A 23,400-nucleotide genomic window follows, 5' to 3' on the forward strand; every position below is an offset into this window, starting at 1 on the left:
CTCCAACGTGCTGTAATTACAGTGCATCAAAGCAGACTCGATTAATCAAGTCTGCTGGAGCGTAGTAATTACTGTGCTCCAAGCTCCAGTGTCAGGTGTATCAGTGTCCCCGTGCTGAAAAATGGTGTTGAGGGTTCTTTAATTAAAGACTGTTTGATGAATTGCTCTAATTAAAGTGGCTCCCCCCACCCTGCCACCTCCCTGAGTGCTTGTATAAATGCCAACACTTATGTTGGGGGCAATGTAATGTGCCACAGTCATACTAAGTTTTCAATTCAGCATTTTATCATTTTGACATCTCAAGTAAAAACAAACATCATGCAGCTCTCCCAGGATGTGTTATGTCTTTTCTAGCTTAATTACAGACCATAGCCTAATGGGTTAGGTACAGGCATTACACCTATTGGGCTCTAAGTGCACAGGAAGAGCTCTAAAGCCATAACTAAATGTTCACAGCTCTTAGAGTGCTTTAAAAATGATGAATTGCACTCTAAGTTGACCCTCAATGGATGAGGTATTAAACTAAAGCGCTTTTTGTTAAAGCACTTTAATGAACATCTGTTACAGATTCCATCAAAGGTTAACTTAAAGCATGACTGTTGCTATTCCAGGTGACATTGCACTGGCCCTGCCCCCTCAGCTGTCACTGACCCAAGTCAGTAACAGCTTCTGATCCCAGCCCCGCCTCCTCCCTCCAGTCAGCTGTGACACGCAACCAGCCAGAGGAAGGGAGGGGGAACTCTCTCTCCACAACCACTCCAGCCTCATGTGGCATGCTACAGCCCGGCTGGGGAGGTCATAGGAGGAGCAGCCTTGGCCCTGCAGTGCACCATTGCCTGGTTGGGGGGAGACGGGGCCTGTGGGGGGAGAGGTTCTGGGCTCTTTATCCCCACAACAGCCCTGGTCCCATGGCACACTACTGTCTAGCCAGGAGTGCTGTAGGGACACAGAGCTAAGATTCCTATTCCCCACCTCTCCCATGGCCAGGAGGGGCCATGGCAGAAAAGATCCAAGGTCTTTCTCCCCATTGCATCCCCAGCCCCACAAAACATCACTGCCTAGCTGGTGGGGATTATAGGGAAAGGCTCTTAGGTTGGTATCCCCCAGCTGCTGGTGAAAGTTATCACCTGGGAGCGGGGCAGGGCTGAGGAGAGGGACCACTCTAGCAGCCTCCTGGGAGGTGTGTGGGAGTGCCCCCAGTGGCCAGTGTGGGCAGGCTCCAAGCTCCCCCAAATACCAAACATCTGTTTGCTTTGCTCATACTCTAACTTATAGCATTTTAAGTAAAGCACAATAGAGCGCTTCTGCCGGGGCTTTTTGAATGTCTGTATTTAGGCTAGATTTTCATCTTATGGTGCTACCACATCCTACTGTGGCATGAAAATATACTGAGCTGTGATTATTCACCCTGCCTCATTGTGTACATTCTGCTTAAGGACACAGGAAAAATAAGTAAGTCATATTAACTGAAGAATGGAATGAAACACTTTACCTGTGGTGGTCCTCATGGCTGATGAACGTGTTGATACACCAGGGTTTAAGAGCAATCAAAACAAATAAGACCTCATTAAAATAACCTTTTTGGTACAGCTAAGTCTCGTGTGAAGTTTGAGAAACTAGGGTCACTAAGGGTGCCCAAGTGACACCGAATCAACTGTTGTCCATTATTTTTGGCCACTTTTTCAGTGGTGCGCAGTAAAGAGAGACTGCATTAGGAGGGCATGGTAAACCAGCCCTTGGGACACAGCAGGGAGGGTTGGGGTGGTTGAGATTGGGTAGGTGACCCACTGTTTTAAAAGGCTACCAACCCCATCTTCGCATACTGCACTGGTCAGTCAGTGTAGCACCTCCCACAGGGTGCTTGGGATGGAGTAATTAGCTCTACTGAATAACAGTACCAGGTAGCTCCATCTACAAGCTTCATAGCCTAGCTACATGGTTGCAGCTACACTTCATGCGGTTTAAAAAGCAGCCTGCCGGAAGCAGCGTAGCATGCCTGAAAGCGCTGCCCCCAAGCACATTCATTTCCTGTGCAGGCTTAGTCACAGAAACTCATAAACCATGAAACCATGCATCTACTCTGTAACCACCTGCAGGCCACTTCTGAGTGCATGTCCCATCGTTAGATTGCTGCTGCTGACAGGGTTTTATAGCTGTCCCTTCTGCTCTGTTCATACTCTGTGGATTCCAGCCAGCTGCTCGCTCTTCGTGGTTTTCTGTGCTCCTCTAAGGTCTAGGGCATGGATGACTCAAGGAGGAGCTTAGTGTGATAGGAGCAGAATACTTAGATTCCCTTAATGTATGTAAAATACTAATACTTTGCCAGGAATGAGACATTCCTAATACTAATCTTCAAGCCAGTACTGTTTTTTCCTGCCAGCACAATCCTGCTGGTTTCAGATTCATATGCAAGTTACTGTTGGCATACCAAATAAAAAGTGTAAGTCCAGTAAACACGAAGGAAAGAGAGTAATCATTTAGCTTGCTACAGAAGTACGTAACTGAGAGTAAAGGGATGAAACAGAAATGCTGTTTTATGCCAGAATTCACTGTACTGTTAATGAGGAAACCAGCGTATTCATTAACAATAGATAGCAGGCTTCTTGTATTGATTGAAGTTAAGCTTCTAGTAATTTTATCTAACATGATTTAATATAAATGCAGTCTATACCTAGGCTACCCCAGTGACTCAGTAACAGTACTTCATGTAAGTATTTCTCACATCATGGGTCGTAAACAAAAAGTGGGTCCCACAAATATATGAAAGGGTCATGAACAAGCTTTAAAAATGGGTCAACAAACTTTAATAGCAGATTCTCCTTTAAAGGAGAAAAATGTGAGAAATGGTGGTTTTCCCTTGCAGGCTGGCAGAGTTCCCACCTGCAAGGGGCTGCTTGGGGCCTCCCTGCCCCCCCATCCTGCCCCACACACCCACCCCCTACACCCCACGCTGGGGGCTACAGCCTGGAGGCACTGGGTGGGGAGTGAGAGGCACTAATCATCAATGTTTACAAGTGGGTCCTGGTACAAAAAAGGTTGAGAACCACTGCTCTACGTGACCAAGTGTTAAACACTTCACACAACTTTGGTCTGTAGAGGATTTGGTGTTGCATAGGCAATGATCGCAGACCTGAGAAAAATTAGAGAAAGTAAAGGAAGAGAGGTGTTGATGGGCTTTGAAGAGTGTCCAGTTTGATAACTCAAGTCTTAATATTGTTCACTCCAGTTATTAGTACAAACATTTAATTTAATATAGGGAAATAATTCCTAGCTATGAATTGAATAGAAGACGCTTCCATTATCTGAAACTGGAGGACAGTCTCATTGATACCACTCCATCAGCTAGGCATTTTAAATATTTTTTCCTTCCAATTTGTATGGAAGTATCGATCCAGGGCTCTAAATTCTGTTAGAAAAACACAAAACTACTAAAACAGACCAACAGAATTGCTTTTACTTCTGCTGATCCAACTCCCAGACTCTACCTCCTCAGTAACCTGGAAACAAAGATGCAACTTGCAACATACTCTAAAGTTTGGAACAGTGATATCAGGGGGAGTGGGATTGCTCAGGAGCTGAGAATCTGACAGGCAAGTCTCTAACCAACAGCTGCTTCTTTTAACTTGAAAATGATTGAGTTTAAGTGCTCCCCTAACCCCCAGCCTCTGCTTTGAGAGAAAATTCCCAAGGAGGGAGGCAGCTCAGACTGTAATGACAGACATGCCAAAGTTTTTATGTAGTGAGGATTTTATACATATGTGCCCCACCCCCCCAGTCACTTTAACCATCGTTGGAACCAAGGCTGATTGTAATGGAGCCCAATATATGGTCCGTACAAACAATTCTATCCAACAGGCTTGAGGATGCAGGATATCAAGTGTAACTTGTCCAGCTAAAACTGCAATGGGAACTGAAACATGCAATGACAGAAGCAAAATGTTGATCTAAAGAGCACCAGAATTAACAAGCAGACTGTATGAAATATGACATCAGCTCTTCCAATTCAAGGAGTATATTCCGTGTATAAGAACTAACAGTGACAGATTACAGCTCAAAGTGATAGTAAGACCATAGCTATGCAATTCTTTCTCTTTTCTAAATTTCCAATAAATTTATAAAAATAGGAAGTCACAAAAACTAAATTTGTCCAGAAATGTTGTAGTAAATATATACATCTATTTGGTTTCAACAGGAAGACAATTTAACAAACTCATTTTTGCCGGTGTGCCAGTGGGGGTAAAAAATAAACAGCATGGCATGGAATGCACTGAGAAGGAATGATTTAACTTACCTTCTGTAGCCACAGGAGTAAGAGCTTTAGATGGTCCATTGCCTCTACTGTCTGTGAACAGACAAAAATAATCAATTCTTAAAAGCAATTAAATGTTACATTTGTAATAGGATCTTTAATATAACTCACAGGAGTTGTATCACACAACAAAAGTACCTTCATAGCCCACAGCAGAGGTCCAGTTTAATTTTTCCCTTTAAAAAAAAAATCTTTAACATTTTTGTAAAGTGACATTACCTTGGTGCTTGTAAATGCTATAGTTAATTTAAGCAAACATAGTTCAGAATTTACTTGAATAATTTTCTATAAGAATTGATTTTGGGGTTGAAATGCTCACTGGATTTTGCTCAAATGAGAAAAACTACTTAAAAACTTTTCAGTCATTTTTTAGCTATATCTATATGAGATTCCACCCCCCCATGAAAAAATTGAAAAAACCTGCTGTGCTTTGAACCTCTGCATGTAAATCTTTTCAGTTAGAAGCACAGCTGTGACCAAATGTGATCAATACTGGCTGTGAATTAAGGTTATTAACATCTTAAAAGCCACATACTAAAGATCTCCAGGTCATTAAGGGGAAAGCCATCAACCAACATGAAGACAAACAAACACACAATCTGACATACTTCTGAAGGCAAGTGACAGAGATGCAAATACAATACAAATACAAATACAAACAACACAAATGCATCTGAAGGTGAGTTGACTGTGAGGGTCCCACTGATCACAGAGCGGGCAAAAAAGAGATGCCCCATACCTACTACAAAATACTTGGATCCTGTTAACAGTCATGTTTCCCATTTTCACAATGCTACTTGCTGAAAAGTTCCTTGATTGGGGTCTACCTACCCCAATGTTAGAAAGCAAAGAACTATTGCAGTATATAGTGCAGAGATGGCTCCTCTCAGCCAGCCATTTGGTTTTATAGTTGTCAGGGCTTTATTACATCTTTACTTCTATAGCAAAACCCCAGTTTTGTTTTTGTTTTTATTGCATTCGCTGCCCTTTCCCAACCATTTCTGACTTTTTCTCTCCCTCTCTATTCCCTATAGATAAGTATAAGTGAGCTCAAACTTAGGATAAGCTTTAAACATTTTTATTTTGGTAGCAAGTTTTTGGTTTTGGATATCCCCTGTTTTATATTGTATTATTATTAGGTTTGTATTGACTTTTACTGTTGCATATGGATATTGTATGGTTTAGGCCCGTGTTTGTAAGTGAACCAAAGTCATGTCAAGTTTCCATTTTATATACCAAGCCTCCATCTTCTGTCCTCTTCCTGGGCATCCCATGTTGCAACAATATGAGTCATGCACCCCTCCCATGTAAATTGGTTCCCGGATGAATGAGAATGATTGGGCATGATTGAAATACAATGGTAGCAGGCCTCTACTGAATGGCCTGTAATGACTGGGCCATCACCTCGCATTGATTCATCCAGGAACCACGGACCTCACCCAGGAAAAGAGAGACAAGACCAACATTTGAAAAACAAAAGACCCTGTAGTACCAGCAACTCTGTCACTGTACCCTACCATTACAGACAACCGAAACTACACATCCCTGCATACAGCACACATGCTCAGTATGCCAGGGGCTGACCCTTGCCTGGGCATCACAAATGGTCTGCCCCTATAAAAAGGGGCAGTGAAGACAGACCCAGTGGGAATGCCATTTCCATCTGGACCAGACCAGCTTCACTTTACCTATTCACCCCAGAGGCCCTCCCGGCAACCCCCTCTGGACAACATCTACTGGACAAGGACCCCTTTCCAGCCTGGATAGGTAGATATTATCTGCATACCTCCTCCTACAATTTGGACTCTCTCTCTCCTCCTGGACTGCAGCCCTTGCACCAAGCCTCTTTAAACCCTGCTGCGTGTGTGTGTATGTGTGCGCGGGAACCAATTTGGCATTGTGTCACCATCTCCCCTGTTCAATAAAACCACTGTCATTTGCAACCCCGAGTTGGGTCATGTTTTATTGAATCCCAGTCCCTTCTCTATCTTAAATTCTAGCCTCATTCTCTCTCTCTCAGCTCCAGTTCCCACACTCTCTGCTAGTTTCCCCATCTCTTCCCAATTCCATCTCCCCTTTTCTGCCACCTCTTAGCTTCTCCTTGCTTTCCTGCTGTCCCTGCAATTTTCTGCTGCTCTCTGTTTTCAGGCTTCCCCCACATCATCTTCAGTCATCCCCACCTTCAGCTTCCCAGCTCCTCGTGGCTGTCCTGCAGTTTTCTCCAGCAGCTGGAGCCTTTTTCCAGCTCCCAGCACCTACTGCACTCCCTGCAGCTTCTCTAGATGCCCCGGAGCCATCCTCTGGCTTCCCACACCCAGAGCCCCTCTTTAACATCCACACTTTCCCTTAGTCCCATTTTCCCTCTCCCCACCTACCTTTTCAGCTCCTCTGTAGCTCTGGCTCTGGTCCCAACCTCTGTACCAGCATCATTCCCCTGTTCTGCAGACTTTGGGCATTGTCTTTTAATCAATTAAGATCAATTAACCTAAAGTTACTCCCAAGCCTCAGTTCTTCAGCCCAGGCCCCTGTAGTCTACCAGTTCTAATCCCGGTCCCAGGGACTTTAACTCCCTACACTTCTACTTTCTTACCTTAACCTTTCCCCAGGTATCCCAAGTACACCAAGCACATACATACACATCACAATATCCAACTTAGGAACTCACTTGTGTGTATGTGTAGGTGGGTGGTATGTGTGTAAATTAGTCAATACACATATAGATATAGATATCGTGTGTGTGGTATATGAATTAGTAATCCATATATGTGTATTGAAATGTGCAGGTGTTGGTAACTGGTAACTGATTCTGTCTAAATGTGGTGAGTGTAGTGTGTGTGAGCCCAGACTAGTTATTTTGAACACGTGTGTATCTGAGTTGCTAGTGTATGTGTCTATATATGGCATTGTGTGCTGTGCATGATATATGAATTAGTGATCTGTGTCTAACTTTTGGGGTGGGTAGTGTATGTGTCTGAGCTGGTAATGTGAGTGTGTATGCCTAATAAGGGTGTATGCACCTAGTGAGTGTGTGCTTAATTGATTTTTATGTGTGCATGTGCAACTGTACACTACACCTTCCTCTCTAACAGTGCAATATTGAGATCCTGAGCATTGCCCTGAGGGGTCAGGCCAACAGTCTGATAGTACAATCTGGCCCTTAGTTTGGTAGCTTGAATTTCCAGATAGCTGCAGTGCATACATGAATGGCCCAGAAGTGCGTATTGCAAAATGCATGTTATATATAGTTCACTGGCATTTCGCAGGTAGGTTAGTATATACTTAGAATGAGGACTTTACTCTCACACTGGTATCAGCTAAAGTGAAATCTAATTCCTTCACTATGTGCAGAAACCGGTCTTCCTCACTCCACCAAAAGCACTGTTCAAAATGTCATCTTTGACAGATTTATTAGCACAATTAAGGTCTTAACTTGACATTATATATGCATAACTTGCCTAACATATTCTTGTACTGTATATACAAGAATTATTTTTCCATATGCCTGCTATTTTCTCAATAATATAAGTTGGAGAGTACAAATATTCTGTGTTTTTTACTTGAGAGACAGTCTGTATAATATATATGTTGACATACCAAAATAAACAACAATTTCTTCAGATGAAATATCCCGTGCTTCATTCCAAGGGAAGGGAAACTCACAGGTACACCAGGCAGTCTGTTTAGTCTCTGACTGATTGGTATTTTGTATCATCAGCAATGACGTGAGTTCATAGAAACCTTCACTCTCCTTTGGTTCTTCAGCTTCAATAGATATGCCTGAGAGAACAATAGAAAAGCCATCAATCCTCCCTTTATACCCTGTCCCAGAGCTGTGCAAATTTCTGGTTCTTAAAAAATAATAATATCAAACTCATACTGCTTAATTCAGATGTCAGTCAAATGGCACAGCTATATAAACTTGACTTTGCCAGGCTGTCTTTTCAATGAATGACATCAACACATGGTAACTTGCCCATTTCTCAGCTGTTGTCCACTAATAGCAGTCACATTCCTTCCATACTGAAGCAAGTAACCAAAACTCACGCCATAGCAGGAATAGCATAGCAGTAATCTGTTTTCTCCTGGCTTGTTCTTACTTTTGTTTTTAACAGCATTACTTTCTAGTAATATTTATTACCTCCATATTGGTCTTTAACAATGTCTCCATCCACATACCACACAAGATTTGGCTTGGGAAAAGCCTTCTTTACAATGCAGGTAAGGTTAGTCTATGAGCAATAAAAGCAAGATTTAGTCAAATATTTCTGACCTGATTCAAATAATCAAAGCCTGCAATTTTTTATTGCCAATAACAAAAATACGAACATATTATCCATTCCACTTTGGTAAAGATCTTTCTTATAGCGATTGTATTTCTTGTACATTGTATGGTATCCCTACATTAAATGGTAAGACCCATCAAGGGACTGTTAAATGGGATAGAAGAGCATTTTGTCTACAATACTAACTGGGATGCTAGCAACCAGAATTTATCCTTATCCAAGTCTATTTGGTAGCCTGTGAGGGATGAGATGGTGTTTTCAGCCTAGAATCTAGCAGAGACACAGCGATATTAAAAGAACCCTATACTTTGTAACAGTCCAGTTTCTGGGGGAGATTAACGCATGACCTGCTTACTACAGAATTTTTTCCTTGATTACAGCCTGATAGATTTTCTGAGAGACTGCCTGACACAACGATGCACCAAGTACACTGACCCAGTTATTAGCAATCATGTGCGTGTCACAAAGGTCATGGAGATCTGAATATCTGTTGCATTCTAAATAGGAAAGGACAGGCTGTATTTACTTCTAAATGTATAGCCTAACATTTACTCCTGATGGGCCAAAAGGCGAACAGTGAATAAAACATTAAAAACTACACTGGGAGGACATCTCTCTCAGGGCTAATCAGAGGTTAGATGTATTTGATGGGCAGTGTCTGGTTTCTTGCATTTTCAGTATTTTTCATTTGTTGTTTTGAAGGCTTGAATAAAACCCTGCCTTCCCCATTTTAATTAAGAAGTTAATTTTAGTACAGGAGCATTAGCACATTAGACTTGAAAGCCCCCTAGCAGACCATCTTGAAGAAAGCAATACGTATAACTTTATTTGAAATGAGACTTGTTGTGCCACAGGGGTTACAAGCTACATATTAAAGATTGGAGATTGAAACTACAAGATTGAAACCTTTTATTGCCACTGTAAGTCACCTCTGAAGTCATCCTGTAATTGATTTTTTTTTCTTTTCATTCTGTTCCTTTTACAGGTGTGGCATTTTTCAGTTACTTGTTTGACTATAATCTCTTTTTATAAATGCTTCCCAAAGGCAAGTACCAATCTGATGTCCAGAATGGATCTTATCTCCTTTCTTGGGAAGCAGGGGGTGGGGATGGGGGGCATAGGGAAGCAGGGGAGGAGGAATGTTAACAAAGAATAAAGATGTGTAATATTTGGATCAGCAAAGAGAGTTGTTAGTCTTTCTGAACATTCTGGAAAAATTTTTCCTACACACTAAAACCAGTGAAGAGAGTTCTTGTTAAATAGGATGCCATACTGAGGATTTAAAAACTTGTATAGGTCACTGAGGAAGGCAGGGAAATGACGAAGATGTGGTAGCCTAGTCTGACATGTCTCGTTTGAGAGCAGGAGGGATGTGGTTTTACACTGTTCTTTCTGCTGTCAAGCTGTAATAGAAGAATTGACTCTTCAGGTCACAGAAATGCTTATTTCTATGGTTTACATGGAAAAAAAACCCCAACACTAAAACTCTGGTCTAGTTGGGTACCAGTAATGAAATAAAAATTCCACTAATAGCACTGCTAGCCACTTGGTTATTTGGTATACATTTCATACTAACTATAGTCTGGGTTAGCAAAACACTTCCCTTAAACTATGCATATTGCAATTTAAAACATAGGACACAATTTTCAAATGTAAGTAGCATAATAGAAGGCACACATTCCATATTCAGATGCTCAGGTCAGAACATGGACACACAATATTGGAGTTTATACTTCAGTCCTGATCCCAACAATCCCAGCAGTGTATGTCAATACTTCATTTGGATGATTATCCTTGGGTCCAGATGTACTCAGAGCAGGACACAACACAGGTGACAGCATTGGCTTTGTGTCACTTCAATACTGAGATACACTCAATTTAGTATGTGATTCCAGGGCTGGTTTGGGTCTCAGCACAAGTTAAATCAGCAGTTAAACCTAACTATTTGGGAATAGATGCAAAAGAACTGGTTTCAGAGCTGGGAACCATGCCAGTGCAAGATGTAAAATCCCAGCCAGCTTTTCAGTCCCACCCTTTTTATTGCCTGATGATGCAAAAGCCATTATCATGTAGTCCTATGCTTAGGGGCATAGAAGGAATGATACTCAATCTATTAAATCTCCTGTGGCTGTCCAGGGGCTTCTACATGTGCTAAAGGCTATATTTTGTGCATCTCCTTTCATCATCAGCAACCACAAAGGAATGGCCACAAACTTTATTTCCTTGGAACAGAGCCACTGTAATGGCCTAGGTTTGGGATCTGGAAGAACAACTGAGTTTAACAGCAATTTCTTACAAACTTCAGTGGCTTAGGATGGAAGCTAACATTGCTGTGGATAGACAGTAGCATTATCTGGATCACTTTAGTGACAACTTCATCAGGCAGGCTGCATAAACTGCTCCTCTACCCAAAATGTTTGAAGAGGACCACAAGGAATGGATTTGTGTTTGCATTTTGCTTATTTCAAGATCTTACAAGTCCTGTCATCTCCAGTTTCTCACATTTATATTTCCTTACTCTGTACTTTTGTAATTTGTGTAGTTCCGTTTCCTTGTCAACAGTCACATTTACTTTTAATCAACAGGTTGTAACAAACTTTAAAAACAGTATAACAATAACCTTATGATCTTCATCACTTCCTAGATGAAACTGTTCCTTAATCTATGACAGGGCTTTGATATACAGTACAGCCTCAAACTTCACTTTTCTTTTGTTATGAATGCTGCTAAGTATGTCCTCTTGGGGCCTTCTCAAGAATTCCTTGCTTGATATTCATGAAAGTATAGTCAGTGGTTGAGATACTTTTGCATGAAAGACTCCAGGACCCTTAACAAATAACAGACGACACTTCTATTTTAAATTCTGTTAGAGTATACTATTCCATAGCAATAGGCTGGTTCAATAATAGCTCATAGGGAAGAATGCGAACTATTGACCTTAAAATTGCTGTCATGACTTACTGTAAGATCTGGTTGGCATTTCAATGTATTCTCTGTCTGACTTTGCTTGGTTTACCAGATCCCGCATGGCCCACAACACAACTCTGTGACTTGTCATTTTTATTTATTGGAAGTTCTAAAATCACTCACCTCCTGCAAGGTGCCAATGGAGTTACTTTGGGAGGTAATAGATATTTCGGGTATGGCTGGAAAGCAAATAAAGGCATCTTAATATAACTGATAGTATTAAAATGTAGCTTCTCTCTCAAGTGACTTTGTATCCTATTTCATAAAACAAATATAAACCTATGGATACTATAACAATGACATAACATGCATGATAAGAACAAGTTAAGTGCCATTTGGGGAAGGGTAGAGAAGCAGCAGAGAAAAGGCTTACATTTAGGCTATCAGAAACATGTTACAAGATACATAATGCTCTTCCTTAATGATCCTAATATCTTAGACTTGTGTGTCCAAGAAGTCAGTTCCAATCAATCCGTATGCATTATTCTGTTACCCTAAAAACCTTATTTTATAATGCTGCTGAAGATGAACCTTGCCCTCCTGACTTCTGTCCACATCTTGATCAAACAACAAAAGTTGTGGTAGCTGCAAAAAGTAAGATTTTACTCCTGCTCAACACTCACCTTGAAACTTACTGTCACTCCTCCTCTCTCTCTCCATAATTCCCAAAGGAGTTCACTGAGCAGAGCTATCTGTGCTCTGCAGACTGAGAAAAATCCTCATAACATCTTGCAATGATGAATCCTTGACTTGCCCTGACAACTCATTTCTGACTTACAGAATTAAGTTCACATCAAAATAATGGGCCTGTGATGACCAAATCTACCTGGACTGGAAGACAATATGTGGTTTCTTGCCATCACTGCTCGTCTTGTGTGCAGGTGACTCTACTGTCCTGAGCTATTATACATTTTAAATGCATCTATATGACACACTGGGAAAATGCTGCTATGCCCCGGGTCATGGGGGCTCAGCAGCACAAGCTGCTTTGCCCCAGACTGTGGTGGCTCAGTGAAACTGCAAGTGCCATGGTGTTTCACTTTTGTCACATCAACTGGCACCTTAATAACTGGCATGCCAGATAACGCGGCTTTTACTGTATCATAAACAAAATCACCACTCTAGCACCACTGAAGGTACACTAATAATCTCAAATGATTTGTAAGCTAAAAACCCTTCAACCATGTGGTTGACTATTGATTGGTGAATCTGAAAAGGTTCTGTGTTCCCTATCTATGTCCTCTGGTAGACTGCAAACCTGGATTAGACATCTTAGCTGACTAAAGCTCCTTTTTGAGATTTCTGGTTCTTCCTACTATAAGCCTGCCTCTACAAGATAAGTGCAGCTCCATTACCTTTGTTCACTATCTTAAGCACTGTAAGGCCTTCACCGTTTAGCAAATAAACCTCTGATGCTACCTCACTGAGCAGTCTGTCCAAGTGTTTCAGTCGTTCTTCAAGACTAAAGCAATATTTTCTTTATCAACTCACTTCATCTACTTATCTATATGAAAAAAAAGAGTCTTCATTGTATCAGACTTGGCCCAGCTTTTATTTTATGCTTCAGGTTTTATTTTGGAGGAATGGGTGGTGTTGTTTTGCTTTGTTTTTTATGGCATCTCCAAAATACTGTAGAGGGAGAAGAAGGCTTTAAAATATTAATTTTGTTTTCTATCTTAGCCTAAGCCAGATTGGAAAGTAGAGAGAAATATAATGGGGCAGTTTTATAATATAATATAATATAATATAATATAATATAATATAATATAATATAATATAATATAATATAATATAATATAATAGCCACAGTTTTCAAACTTCAGGAAAAATTATTTGGTTATCCAGCCTTTAACATATAATCGAAGACTAGACCACACCTTCACTTTCTCCCAGCCATTGTTGATCTCTTCTACTTCTGTTTCTTGATTAAGGTTAGTTTCCTAAATCTGTATTGGATTCCAGCTATGCTGTTCTCTCCCTTTAAAAAAAACAAACAAAGAAACAAACGTTTCCCAGCATCTTCAGGGAAAACAGCTGAATATCTTAATTCTGTATGTCCTTTCCACTTAATGTCTAAGTTCTATTAGCTGCCTTGTATGACATTTACAGATATTTTGAGACTAGCAGGAATTCAATACATAGTAGGATTGTTTCTGGCTTGGGTTTTCACCCTATGAAAAGCAAAGAAAAAAAGGCAGTGTTGGGTAAGGTGGGACTTGAAGGAAAAGCACCCAGCTTCTTGTTAAGATGTCTGACAGCACTTTGAGGAAAGACACATTCTTTACATACTTTTTTCTGTAAGTCTTTAAAGAAAACCTCATAATTACATGTCTACGCTTTCTAGGGCTAGATAATCCTGCTTGACACTTAAGTTTGTCTTAGGGTTTTGTTTGTTTTTTAAATTGTATACTGTTTCAAGTCTAACAAACTAAATGCTACTACAGATGGTTATTGATCACCTGCATACAGAGGGTCATATGTATATCTATGCTTCATCCCTGGAAAGCCTGGGGGTGCTGCCAAGATTCATGATTTGCCTACTTGTCAGCAGTGTAGCTGGTTCAACATGCCCTTGAGCACATGGCTAGAACCTCCTTTATGCCCTGTCTCAATCATGCTTCCTGCCACATGGTTGGGGCCATGCTAGATGGGCTGTGCTGCTTAGTTTCTGCTTCCTGGCAAGCATTTGTGGGATAGTCATGCTTAGGACTTGCCAGAGGCACTGCACACCAGCTGTCATCTCTGGTGTGCCCAGCTGAGGCCCACTCCCTGGGACAGGGGAAATGGGCTGATGTCCCCTCATTCATTCTCCATCTCCAGACAGTATAAAATATTCAGGGACTGCTATAACCTAAGCTGGTTAATTATCAAACCTGAACAACCACAGGCTGACTGAGAAGTGCCAGACTATATTGTGCCCTGGCAAGTCACCCTGCTTACTCTTTCAGAATTCCTCCTCTGGGGACAAAGGATATCTAAGAATAGGTTGTGCTACGTCTGTGTCTGTCGGGGACTCCAACATCAACATCAACCTATACTGGGGCTTTTCCCACAAGCTTTGTGTTCAGCCTCTGCTGCGTCTTCCTACCTCAGAGGCATAAATAGAGCACATCTGGACAAAGTATGCTGTACTGAGAACCACAGCCAGCCACCATTGCCAACAGTGAACATATAGGTATGTCACAGTAAGAGATTAGAGAGAGATTGCTAGCCATTTTACCTGATAAAATGGCAAAGTGGTAAAGGGAAAAAAGAGACAGAAGTTGCGTTTCCCCATCACGTGTGCTCTACTGGCCTAGAGCACTATAAGGTATCACAAGATCCAACAAAAAATGTGTGTGAGAAAACAGCTCTGATTGGGAGACTCTGCAGAGAAAGCACCTGGAAGGAGGTGTGTGAAAAATACTTTCTAAAAGAGCACCAAGAGCTAAGCTGATACACAGAAGAATACTTTTACTTTGTGATTTGCAACATTGCTAGTGGCTCTGCTGGACCATGAAGTGCTCAAGTGATGTGTGTCCCAGAGAAGAAACACATGAGCACTTGTGCAGGACTGTGCTTTTGCATAAAGGGTGTAAAGAAGGGCAGAGTGTTTATACCACTTAATAACAGGTACCAAGCTGACAGCTGAAGTGGTGCAGTGGGGAGAGACACCAAAAGTGGAACAAAATTGAGCGTACAGATGACAGAAGATGGTAATCAGTTTCAAAATTGTGTTGTGGACTGCAAGAAACTTTCTGGTCTTCAAAAAGATAGAGCAATGTGACAAACAGTGCTTAAAGCTAGGCCTACGTGAGATGAAAATCTACCTACAGAGGGTCCGGGAAGAGTGAGAGGAAGAAGCAACAGACAAAGTCTGGGAGGAATTGAAATGGGCCCTGATGTTTGTGGATAGAACCTAAGGAAAGAAAGGGGAATTGCATTAGTAAAGATGTGAAAGGTGGAATACCTAAAAGAAATGGGAAAGTAAGTTGGAGAAGAGTTTGTGTTTCCAGGAACAGGATACATACTTAACTGTGTTTTTTAAAGGGGAAGAGGAGTGGAAAGGAAGAAAAAACTAAATGGAATCTGGATATTTTTGTAAATAATAAAAAATTAAGGTTTAGTTTCTACTTTAACACTCCCTCCCCCCAACCCTTCTGCTGTGTGGTTGGAGGAAAAAAGGAAAAGTGCCAGAGATAAAAGCCTTGTTAGTCTTGGCATCCTTCACTTCCAGGCTCGCTGCTGGGAACCAGGGTGAAAGCAACACAAATCTGGTGAGACTACTGCACAAAGCTTAATGGAACACAAAGGTCATCGTTTATCTCATCTGTGGTGAGAGCTGGCTCAGCTTCTGCCCACTCACATCCTAACGTGTCGTAGCACGGGTATCTTTGCACAGTGCCCTGGCACGATTTGAAATGCATATCAAACAACATCAGTTAATATGCCTGTTTAATTACACTGAGAACAAGGGGATATTTTCACTCTGGTAGAACTTCAATTATGTGTTTATTTAAAAAAGTAACAGGGTTATCCAGGTTGAAAATCTAATCCGTTAAAAGTCACTTCTTAAGTTTAAAAGCCATTTCTGAGTCACGCAAGTACAAGAGAAACATCTCAGACCATCAATTTCTACTTCTGTTTCATTTGCATCAGTGAGTGATAGCCCAGAGTCCTCTCTCAGAACTTACTGCATCTTTATATTACAAGTGTCAGGCTAGTAAAAGCTGTGCTACAAACTCCTTAAAGCAGGGTACATATTGTCAATTGACAGACCCTATGCTAGATACCTATATATTTTAGTAGCATTGGAATTGCTTCCTTTAAGACCTGGAATACTACCTGAAGATAGAAATAGGGACTGAAGCATCAAATACTTATGTTTGGAAAGTAACATGCCTGTGGAAATAGACTTTCTACATGCCAACAGATGAGCAGTTGACTCATCTGTTTGCTTGGGCACAGTGAGGATTTGAGCAATTTGGCAATAACTGGCACCCAGAAGTATGGCATCCTGGGTCACTTTCAAAAGCTTGCTTTGTTTAACTTAAAATGGCATGTTACTTTCCAAACACATGTATTTGATGCTTCAGACCGGCCTCCAGTACCAGCAACAACAATTTTGGCACTAAGTGTTTGTCGAGAATGGTGGGTTTATTTTATGAAACAATCTGCAACAACCCCTCCTCTTTGTAACTGGTGGAAAAAGACCAAAAAGCATTTTAGTCAGGGTGCCTGCATAATACCAGGCCAGAACATGACTGTACACTGTAGAAAGGAGGAGTAGAGAAAGACATAAGACAGGAGTTAGTGTGAGCCTCTTACCAAACACTTTCACCGTGGTGGTTCTCTTCACAATTCTCTCCGGATGGTATGTCACGAGGCACGAGAAGGCCTTGCCATCATCAATAGTTTTGAGCGGAGAAATCTGCAGTGCATTTTCTGGACCCAGCTGAATTCTGTCTTTGTACAACAAATGATTGGTCTTATTTGCTTCATGCTGGTATGAATTTTTGGTTATCAGTTTTATTTGACTTCCATTATCTCTCTGTTTAAAACACAAGCAGAACGTTTTCCAGTCAAACTCTTGTTCCTACCACCATACTTATTCTCCTTTATTTCCCATAATAGGTAGAATTCTGTAACCTTTACATTAGCTATCTTTAATTCCAGCAATTATCCTTTTTATAACCATGGGTCTTGGAACACTTAGTAGTGATTACCAAATTAAAGTTAGGAAAGTCTCCCAAACTGCATACAAAAAATTAAATAATAAATAAAAATTAGTACCACGATACTTCTTCCTTATCTGAAGTTCAGGTCAGGAAACTGTGTTCTGTGAAACTCTGGGGTTTCACGATAGGTCATCAAGGTTTCTACAAAGAAACTGGGGATAATGGCAGAGTGGAAACTGGGGGTAATGGCAGAGTGGGCTAGAAGGCAGTGTGCCACCATTACCGTTCTGGATTGCCTTGCTCCATGTTAGTTCACACAGCCTGTGAAGCTATGGCAGAAGTGATATGAAAGGGTTCCATGACTTTAGGAAGTTTGAAAACCGCTGTCTTAGGTAAATGTCAGATAATTTTTTAATATTAAAAAGACTGAAGAAAACTTAACGTTCTTTGTCTTCAATTAACATTTATATTTTTAGTTGCATCAAAAAAATAGGAAAAAACCCTACTGTCTTCTTCATTTTTAATTAATCCCATGTAATGAAGAGTTTAATGTCTTGTCTTTTAAATTAGGTTGTATAACACTTTGTGTTCATTTGTAAAGTTCATACGTGCATGTAGTATGATGCATCATCACCTCTCTGATAAGTAAAATTTCAATATGTCTAAGTGACTAACCCTTGCTGTGTTCTACTGATAATTTGAATCCATCTTTCTTAAGTCTAACAGACCTTGCCTAAAAAGTTTTAAGTTTAGTAGCAATATAATGCAAAGACAAGATCCAAATAAATAGCCACTGGGGACAGAGGCTTTCAAGAAAAGAAAATGTGTGTTTACATTTGAAGCTTGGTTTAAAAAGAAAACAGCAGTTAGAGTTCTTGAAAAGTAAGAGGAGATATAAACCTCAAAAAAGGAGGAACAAAAATACAGATAATAATCCCTTGGTCACAGGATTGTGGAAAGTAATCAAGGTACTGTTAAACCGACGGACAGAGCTGCATGCTCATGCACGTATACATGCACACTCCCCTGAATAACGCAAGGGGAAAAATGTGACTGACTTGGTTTAATTCATGGCTAGGATCATGTACAGTAGTTTTCAAAGTCATTTCACAACGGTAGTCAACGATGTGTGCATGTTTGTTTTTTATCCCCCGACAATCTAATTTTAACTTCAAAGTTAGCAGGAAACCAAAAATAGTCCACGGATTTCTACCATGTCTTCCCTGTTTCTTGGTTCAGAAACACTCACACTGATGCCATCTATAGTTTTTGCCTAGCAATTCCATTTTACCCATTTGTGTCCTGCAAAGAAATATTTATTTTATTTGGAGCATAGTTTCTTCCTAATATCTTAAACATAAAAAGAGAGTTATACTTACCACTACCCATTCAAAGGGCCAGTTACCAGAGATCACATTCTCATGACATGGGATTGTCAAAATCTGTTTTAGCAGGGTTTTCTTCACATAATGTTGCTCCTCTTGTACCATTGTAACAACATACAAGAAAGACAATTAGGAAATTAAGAAAAAAATTAACTGTACTTTAAAAATACATATCTAATATTCGTTGCTTAATGTTCCTAATCCTATACACATGTACTTGCTAACTGAAAACTACTGGCCCAATTCCAAATCTGGAGCACATCTGTTACTGGTAACTGTCTGCATGGAGAACTTGCAGACATCTTCTGATGAAGACATACTCCAAGAGGAGAATAAAGAGAAAAAGGGGGAAAAGTGAAGTTACTGCCAATTTGTCTACCTTTAGTAATTTTAATCTGAGGACTGAAAGGGGCTTTATAAACATCACACAAGCCTTTTTGTTCCTTATGGAAGTTAAGCTTAAACTTGGACTTATAGACATGAACATAGAGATGAATTTAGTGACTTTATGAAGGCCACAAAATGAGTTGGTAGAACAACTAAGAATAGATCAGTTTCTGGTTTCAGCCTCGACTCTCCTTCTTTCATGCAGGAGCCAATTCAATTTAATTAAATGCCTCAACAAAACTTACACTAGTTGGTGCAACTATCCAACTCTTCTCTCCCATACCCAACAATAGCATTACATTTTACTGAATTAATAATTAAAGGCCTATTCATTCAGCAACTTCTTCAGTATTAGTCACTGTACCTGGCTTAATAACAAGATTCAAATGCTATCCTTAACAAGGCAGAGGGATTCTACATTCAGCTAAGCATAGACCAAAGCATAACAGCAAAAACAAGCTTCTGCAATGATGTTTTTCCGTGTGGGTTACCCATACAGTGATTGGTTACCCAGGCTGGTTTTATTCATTCTTTCATTGTGCTTGGACCCAAGTCCCAAGAGATGATGCATAACAGGAGAATGGGGTTAATTTAGATTACCTCTATTTGCTCCATAGAAGGAGGTTCAGCAGGCCACAGTCATTTATTGCTCTAATTTCCTGAGTTACCCCTAGAGGTACACTGATACATCGGTCTGATATCGGAATAGCACCCATATAAAGAAAATTGACTGTACCAGAAATTGGCCTGATGTGGCTGATAATTTGGCTGATAAATGCCTGTGCATGCTCATAACCACAGTGTAGCATGTAGGCAGTGAGGATTACAGCTTAGCAGCTTGGAGAGCTGTGTGCAACTGGTAAGTCTATTGTGGTGGAGGGTGGGGGGAGGGAATGGGCATGGGGGGCATAGATCAAGGCCTGTGGTGAGGGAGAAGTGGGGCTGGGGCAGGCACTGCCCAGCCAGGGCAGGGTGGATGGAGCCACAGCTCATCTGAGGTGCATGAGGAGGCAGGGTCAGCTCTTGCTGCTGTGTGCACCCCAGAAGCGCGTGGGAGGGCATGTGCCCCCATATCTGCATGATGTGTGGATGGGGTGGGCTGCTGCTCTAGGCTCTTCCCAGCATGGGCGGTGGGAGTGGGGATGGGCTGGGGCTGAACTCAGGGCTGGTGGTGGCATTGGTGCTGGGGGGGCTATGGGGAATTTTGGGGTGGTTTTGCCCCCCCCATCACCACTGCTGCCTACCTCGAATGCAGCCTGGCCCAGCCCCTCCTACTTGGAGGAGCCCAGTGCAGCCCTGGCCCCAGCTTGCAGCTGCAGCCTGCCCTGCCTTGCGCAAATCTGGGGGCACATGCCCCCCCATGCTCTCCTGGGGTGCACACTGCAGTGGGCAATGCCCCCCTCCCTGTGTCCCCCAGACAAGCCATGGCTCCATCCAGAACCCCACCCCACCCTGGCTGGGCAGCACCTGCCCCCACTTCAGCCCCATTCCTCCCTCACCGCAGGAGCCTTGATCTGCCCCTGACACCCCTTCCCTCCCCTTCCACCACAACAGATTTACCAGCTGGATACTGCTTTTCAAGCAGCAGGGCTGCCTATCAGAAATCAGATCAGTATTGGCTGGTATGTCTCCTTAAAAGTCAGCTATTGGTTTCAGCTTCAAAAATCTCTATTGGTGCACCCCTAGTTACTCCAGCTGCCCTTCCTGTTCCATGTCCTCAAGAAGTCACTAGAGGAGACTAATCTTCTATAGGAAGTATCAGGGCACTGACATCTCAGTTCTGTCACCTTCATGTCTTTCAAAAGCCTGATAGTGGTCTACTGAAGCAATACAAATGCAGTGCTATCTGACAAGGGGGAGCTTGTCAGATTCCCAAGGATAACTCTGCTTCTTACCTAGGGGATGTCTCATCTCAGGAGCTTATTGGTTCTGTTGCTGCTCTCTTGCATGGCCTTAAATATTCCATAAATATTATGACTAAAGGTGGTGTTTGTTCTTAGTTTGCCATAATAAGGAAAGTCACTGTTTTCAAGAGTGCACCCATTTCCTCATGCCCTTGTCATCTCCAGCTGACTAATGCTGTGTAATCTACTTTGAGTACCCTTGAAAGCCACTTGAGAAATTTTAGTTGGCACCAAATGCAGCCTCCTGCCTTTCCCGATTGGACCCCTTGAACTTGCCTCCTTCAGTCCATCTCTCAGAACCCATATCTAGCTCACAAGTCATAGTGGAAAACTAAAGGCCCTTAGTCATGTGCTTATCTGTCACAGCTCATTGGATATGTGGCCTTTGTGGAATGCCTTTTAGTCCTCTGGATAGAAACACCAACCGTTATCACCAAGATGAAGTGGGACTTTGTCGGGAAGCAGTCTTTTCATAAACACTCCAAAAAAAAAAAAAAATCAAATCCTCAGAATAATGTGGTCCTCAGGAAGCTCCAGAGAAAGCTATTGTATGAGGGAGAGGCAGGGAACTAGGTAAACACAGTATTACAGAAGGACCCTTATCTATTAATGCAGAAGGAATAATGGAACAGCAATTGGAACCAGAACCTCTAACCCTCTAACTCCGCAACTAGGGAGTAGTCAGAACCACTGCTTGTTAGCTAAGTAGAACCACTTGGGATGAACTGAACAATATATCATTCATCCTGCTGCAGGCAAAAGGCAGGAAGTTTTAAACATGCTCAGAAGGCAAAACAGGAAAAAGTGGTTAAAACAAAGTCAATGCAGGAGTTTATTCTGCAAACTCCCTCTCTGCATTCATGCCATTATGTCAGTCCCTCTATCTTTTCTATCCATTGACTCATTTCCCCAATAACTGTTATGGCTATAGTCCTTGATGTTTGATCTTCCCATGCTGTCTCCCTAATGGATTTACAGGGGAGTTGCAAAATCCACTAGTTCATTTAATCTGGATTCATTTTACTTCGATGCAGCTGAATGAGCTATTTATTAATTACTAATGCCTTCCTCCTTCTCACTTCTGGAGTTGTGTCAATGTACTTTGCTTTCTTTTGATTTCAAATGTTTTATTCCATAAGATCTGGCTACTGTAGCATAGAGGTCTGCAAGAAGCATGTCCCAGTTCTTTCTTATAGTTGCTATCAGTATATCGTAGTCAGGGGTGGATCCAAGATTTTACGAAGTGGGGTGCAGGAGCAGTGACCAATGTTACAAGTGTAGCTGCACCCCTCCACTTCCAGCCTCTTCATACCAGCTCCCCCTACCCCTCCGATGGGTGGACTGCACAGAGGACCAGTAAATCCCAAAGGAGGCAAGAAATTCTCTTTCTCCTTTCCTCTTCCTGCTCAGAGGCACATCCTCTCCCCTTCTCTTTCCATCCCTTCCCCTCCTACCCCTCCTTCCCCACCTACTGATGCTGCCAGTATTCCCCAGCCTGCTCCCCCTAGGTGTTCGGCACCAGTCTGGGAGTAGGAGCAGAGAGGGAAAACTCACCCGCACACACCCCTCCCCCTATTGTCCTGGGCTGAGCAAGTCCCCACACAGCCCAGCTGGAGTGGGCAGGAGCTTTCCCTTGCCTCCAGAAGGGTGGGGATGCTGGCAGCAGCAGGTGTTGAAAGAGAGAGTGGGAAGAAAGGAGATAATGCCCCAGAAGGGAAGGGAAGGAAGGGGGCATGAAATTCATATCTTTTTGGGGACCCCCAGCTGCTGCTCCTACCATGTGGTCAGGAAGGGAAGGGGGTGGGGCAGCCACAACATTGCATCCTCTCTGAATCTGCCCCATCATAGTCCTCCAGCTTGGGTGCATCTACACTTTGCCCTATGATGACATAGTGATCACGTGTGTCTACATGTGATCAGCAGCTACATCGCCATAGTGGCATGCTCCCTGGCTATAGCATGCCACTACAGAGACATAACTGGGAACTTTATCCATGGACAGCATGCACAGTGCAGGAACAGCTCATACTGCCCTGTGTTTTAGTACTTCCAAAAGGAAGTACTAAAATACAGTGCCATAGTAATGTCACCATATGGCGACATGTAGACACGCCCTTTGTGCAATTGCTGCAAAGAACCAGACTGAAGCTATTTAGGCAATAAGCAGGATAGAGATGGGTCTTATAGACTAGCTGAATCAGCATTGCATCATCTTTCATGAGCAAGAGTTCACTTCATCAGATGCTATATAGCTATTCATAGTGACAGAATAGAGGTGAGGTGTGCTGAATAAAGGAAATACATGTCATATAGCATCTGATGGAGTGAACTCTTGCTCATGAATGCTTATAAATCTTTGATTCAGTTAGTTTATAAAGTGCATCTCTATCCTGCCTTCTGCCTGATTTCAGATGAACATGGTTAGTAAGTTCTCTCTGTTTATGCAAGAGTAATGTTGGGCCAGCATCAGATGCCAAAATACCAGGAGGAAAAAAAAAGCTTTATTAT

General features: G+C 41.9%; 1 protein-coding gene across 2 annotated transcripts in view; it reads right to left on the minus strand.

Annotated features, from left to right (window-relative positions):
- CD96 (CD96 molecule) overlaps positions 1 to 23,400 on the minus strand; it is a 49,857-nt gene that overhangs the window by 18,388 nt on the left and 8,069 nt on the right. Inside the window, exons 3-9 of one of the 2 annotated variants that reach the window (XM_090057904.1) lie at positions 18,596 to 18,696; positions 16,867 to 17,089; positions 11,683 to 11,738; positions 8,448 to 8,538; positions 7,904 to 8,086; positions 4,292 to 4,342; positions 1,493 to 1,510 (exon numbers count right to left, since the gene is read on the minus strand). In XM_090057904.1, the coding sequence (XP_089914030.1) occupies positions 1,493 to 1,510; positions 4,292 to 4,342; positions 7,904 to 8,086; positions 8,448 to 8,538; positions 11,683 to 11,738; positions 16,867 to 17,089; positions 18,596 to 18,696 (723 nt within the window). The remainder of the gene's footprint in view (positions 1 to 1,492; positions 1,511 to 4,291; positions 4,343 to 7,903; positions 8,087 to 8,447; positions 8,539 to 11,682; positions 11,739 to 16,866; positions 17,090 to 18,595; positions 18,697 to 23,400) is intronic. The other variant, XM_090057910.1, reaches the window with a different exon arrangement.

This window comes from Crocodylus siamensis, chromosome 1 (assembly GCF_052110815.1).
Source record: "Crocodylus siamensis isolate JL-2025a chromosome 1, ASM5211081v1, whole genome shotgun sequence".
Lineage (NCBI taxonomy): Eukaryota > Metazoa > Chordata > Crocodylia > Crocodylidae > Crocodylus > Crocodylus siamensis.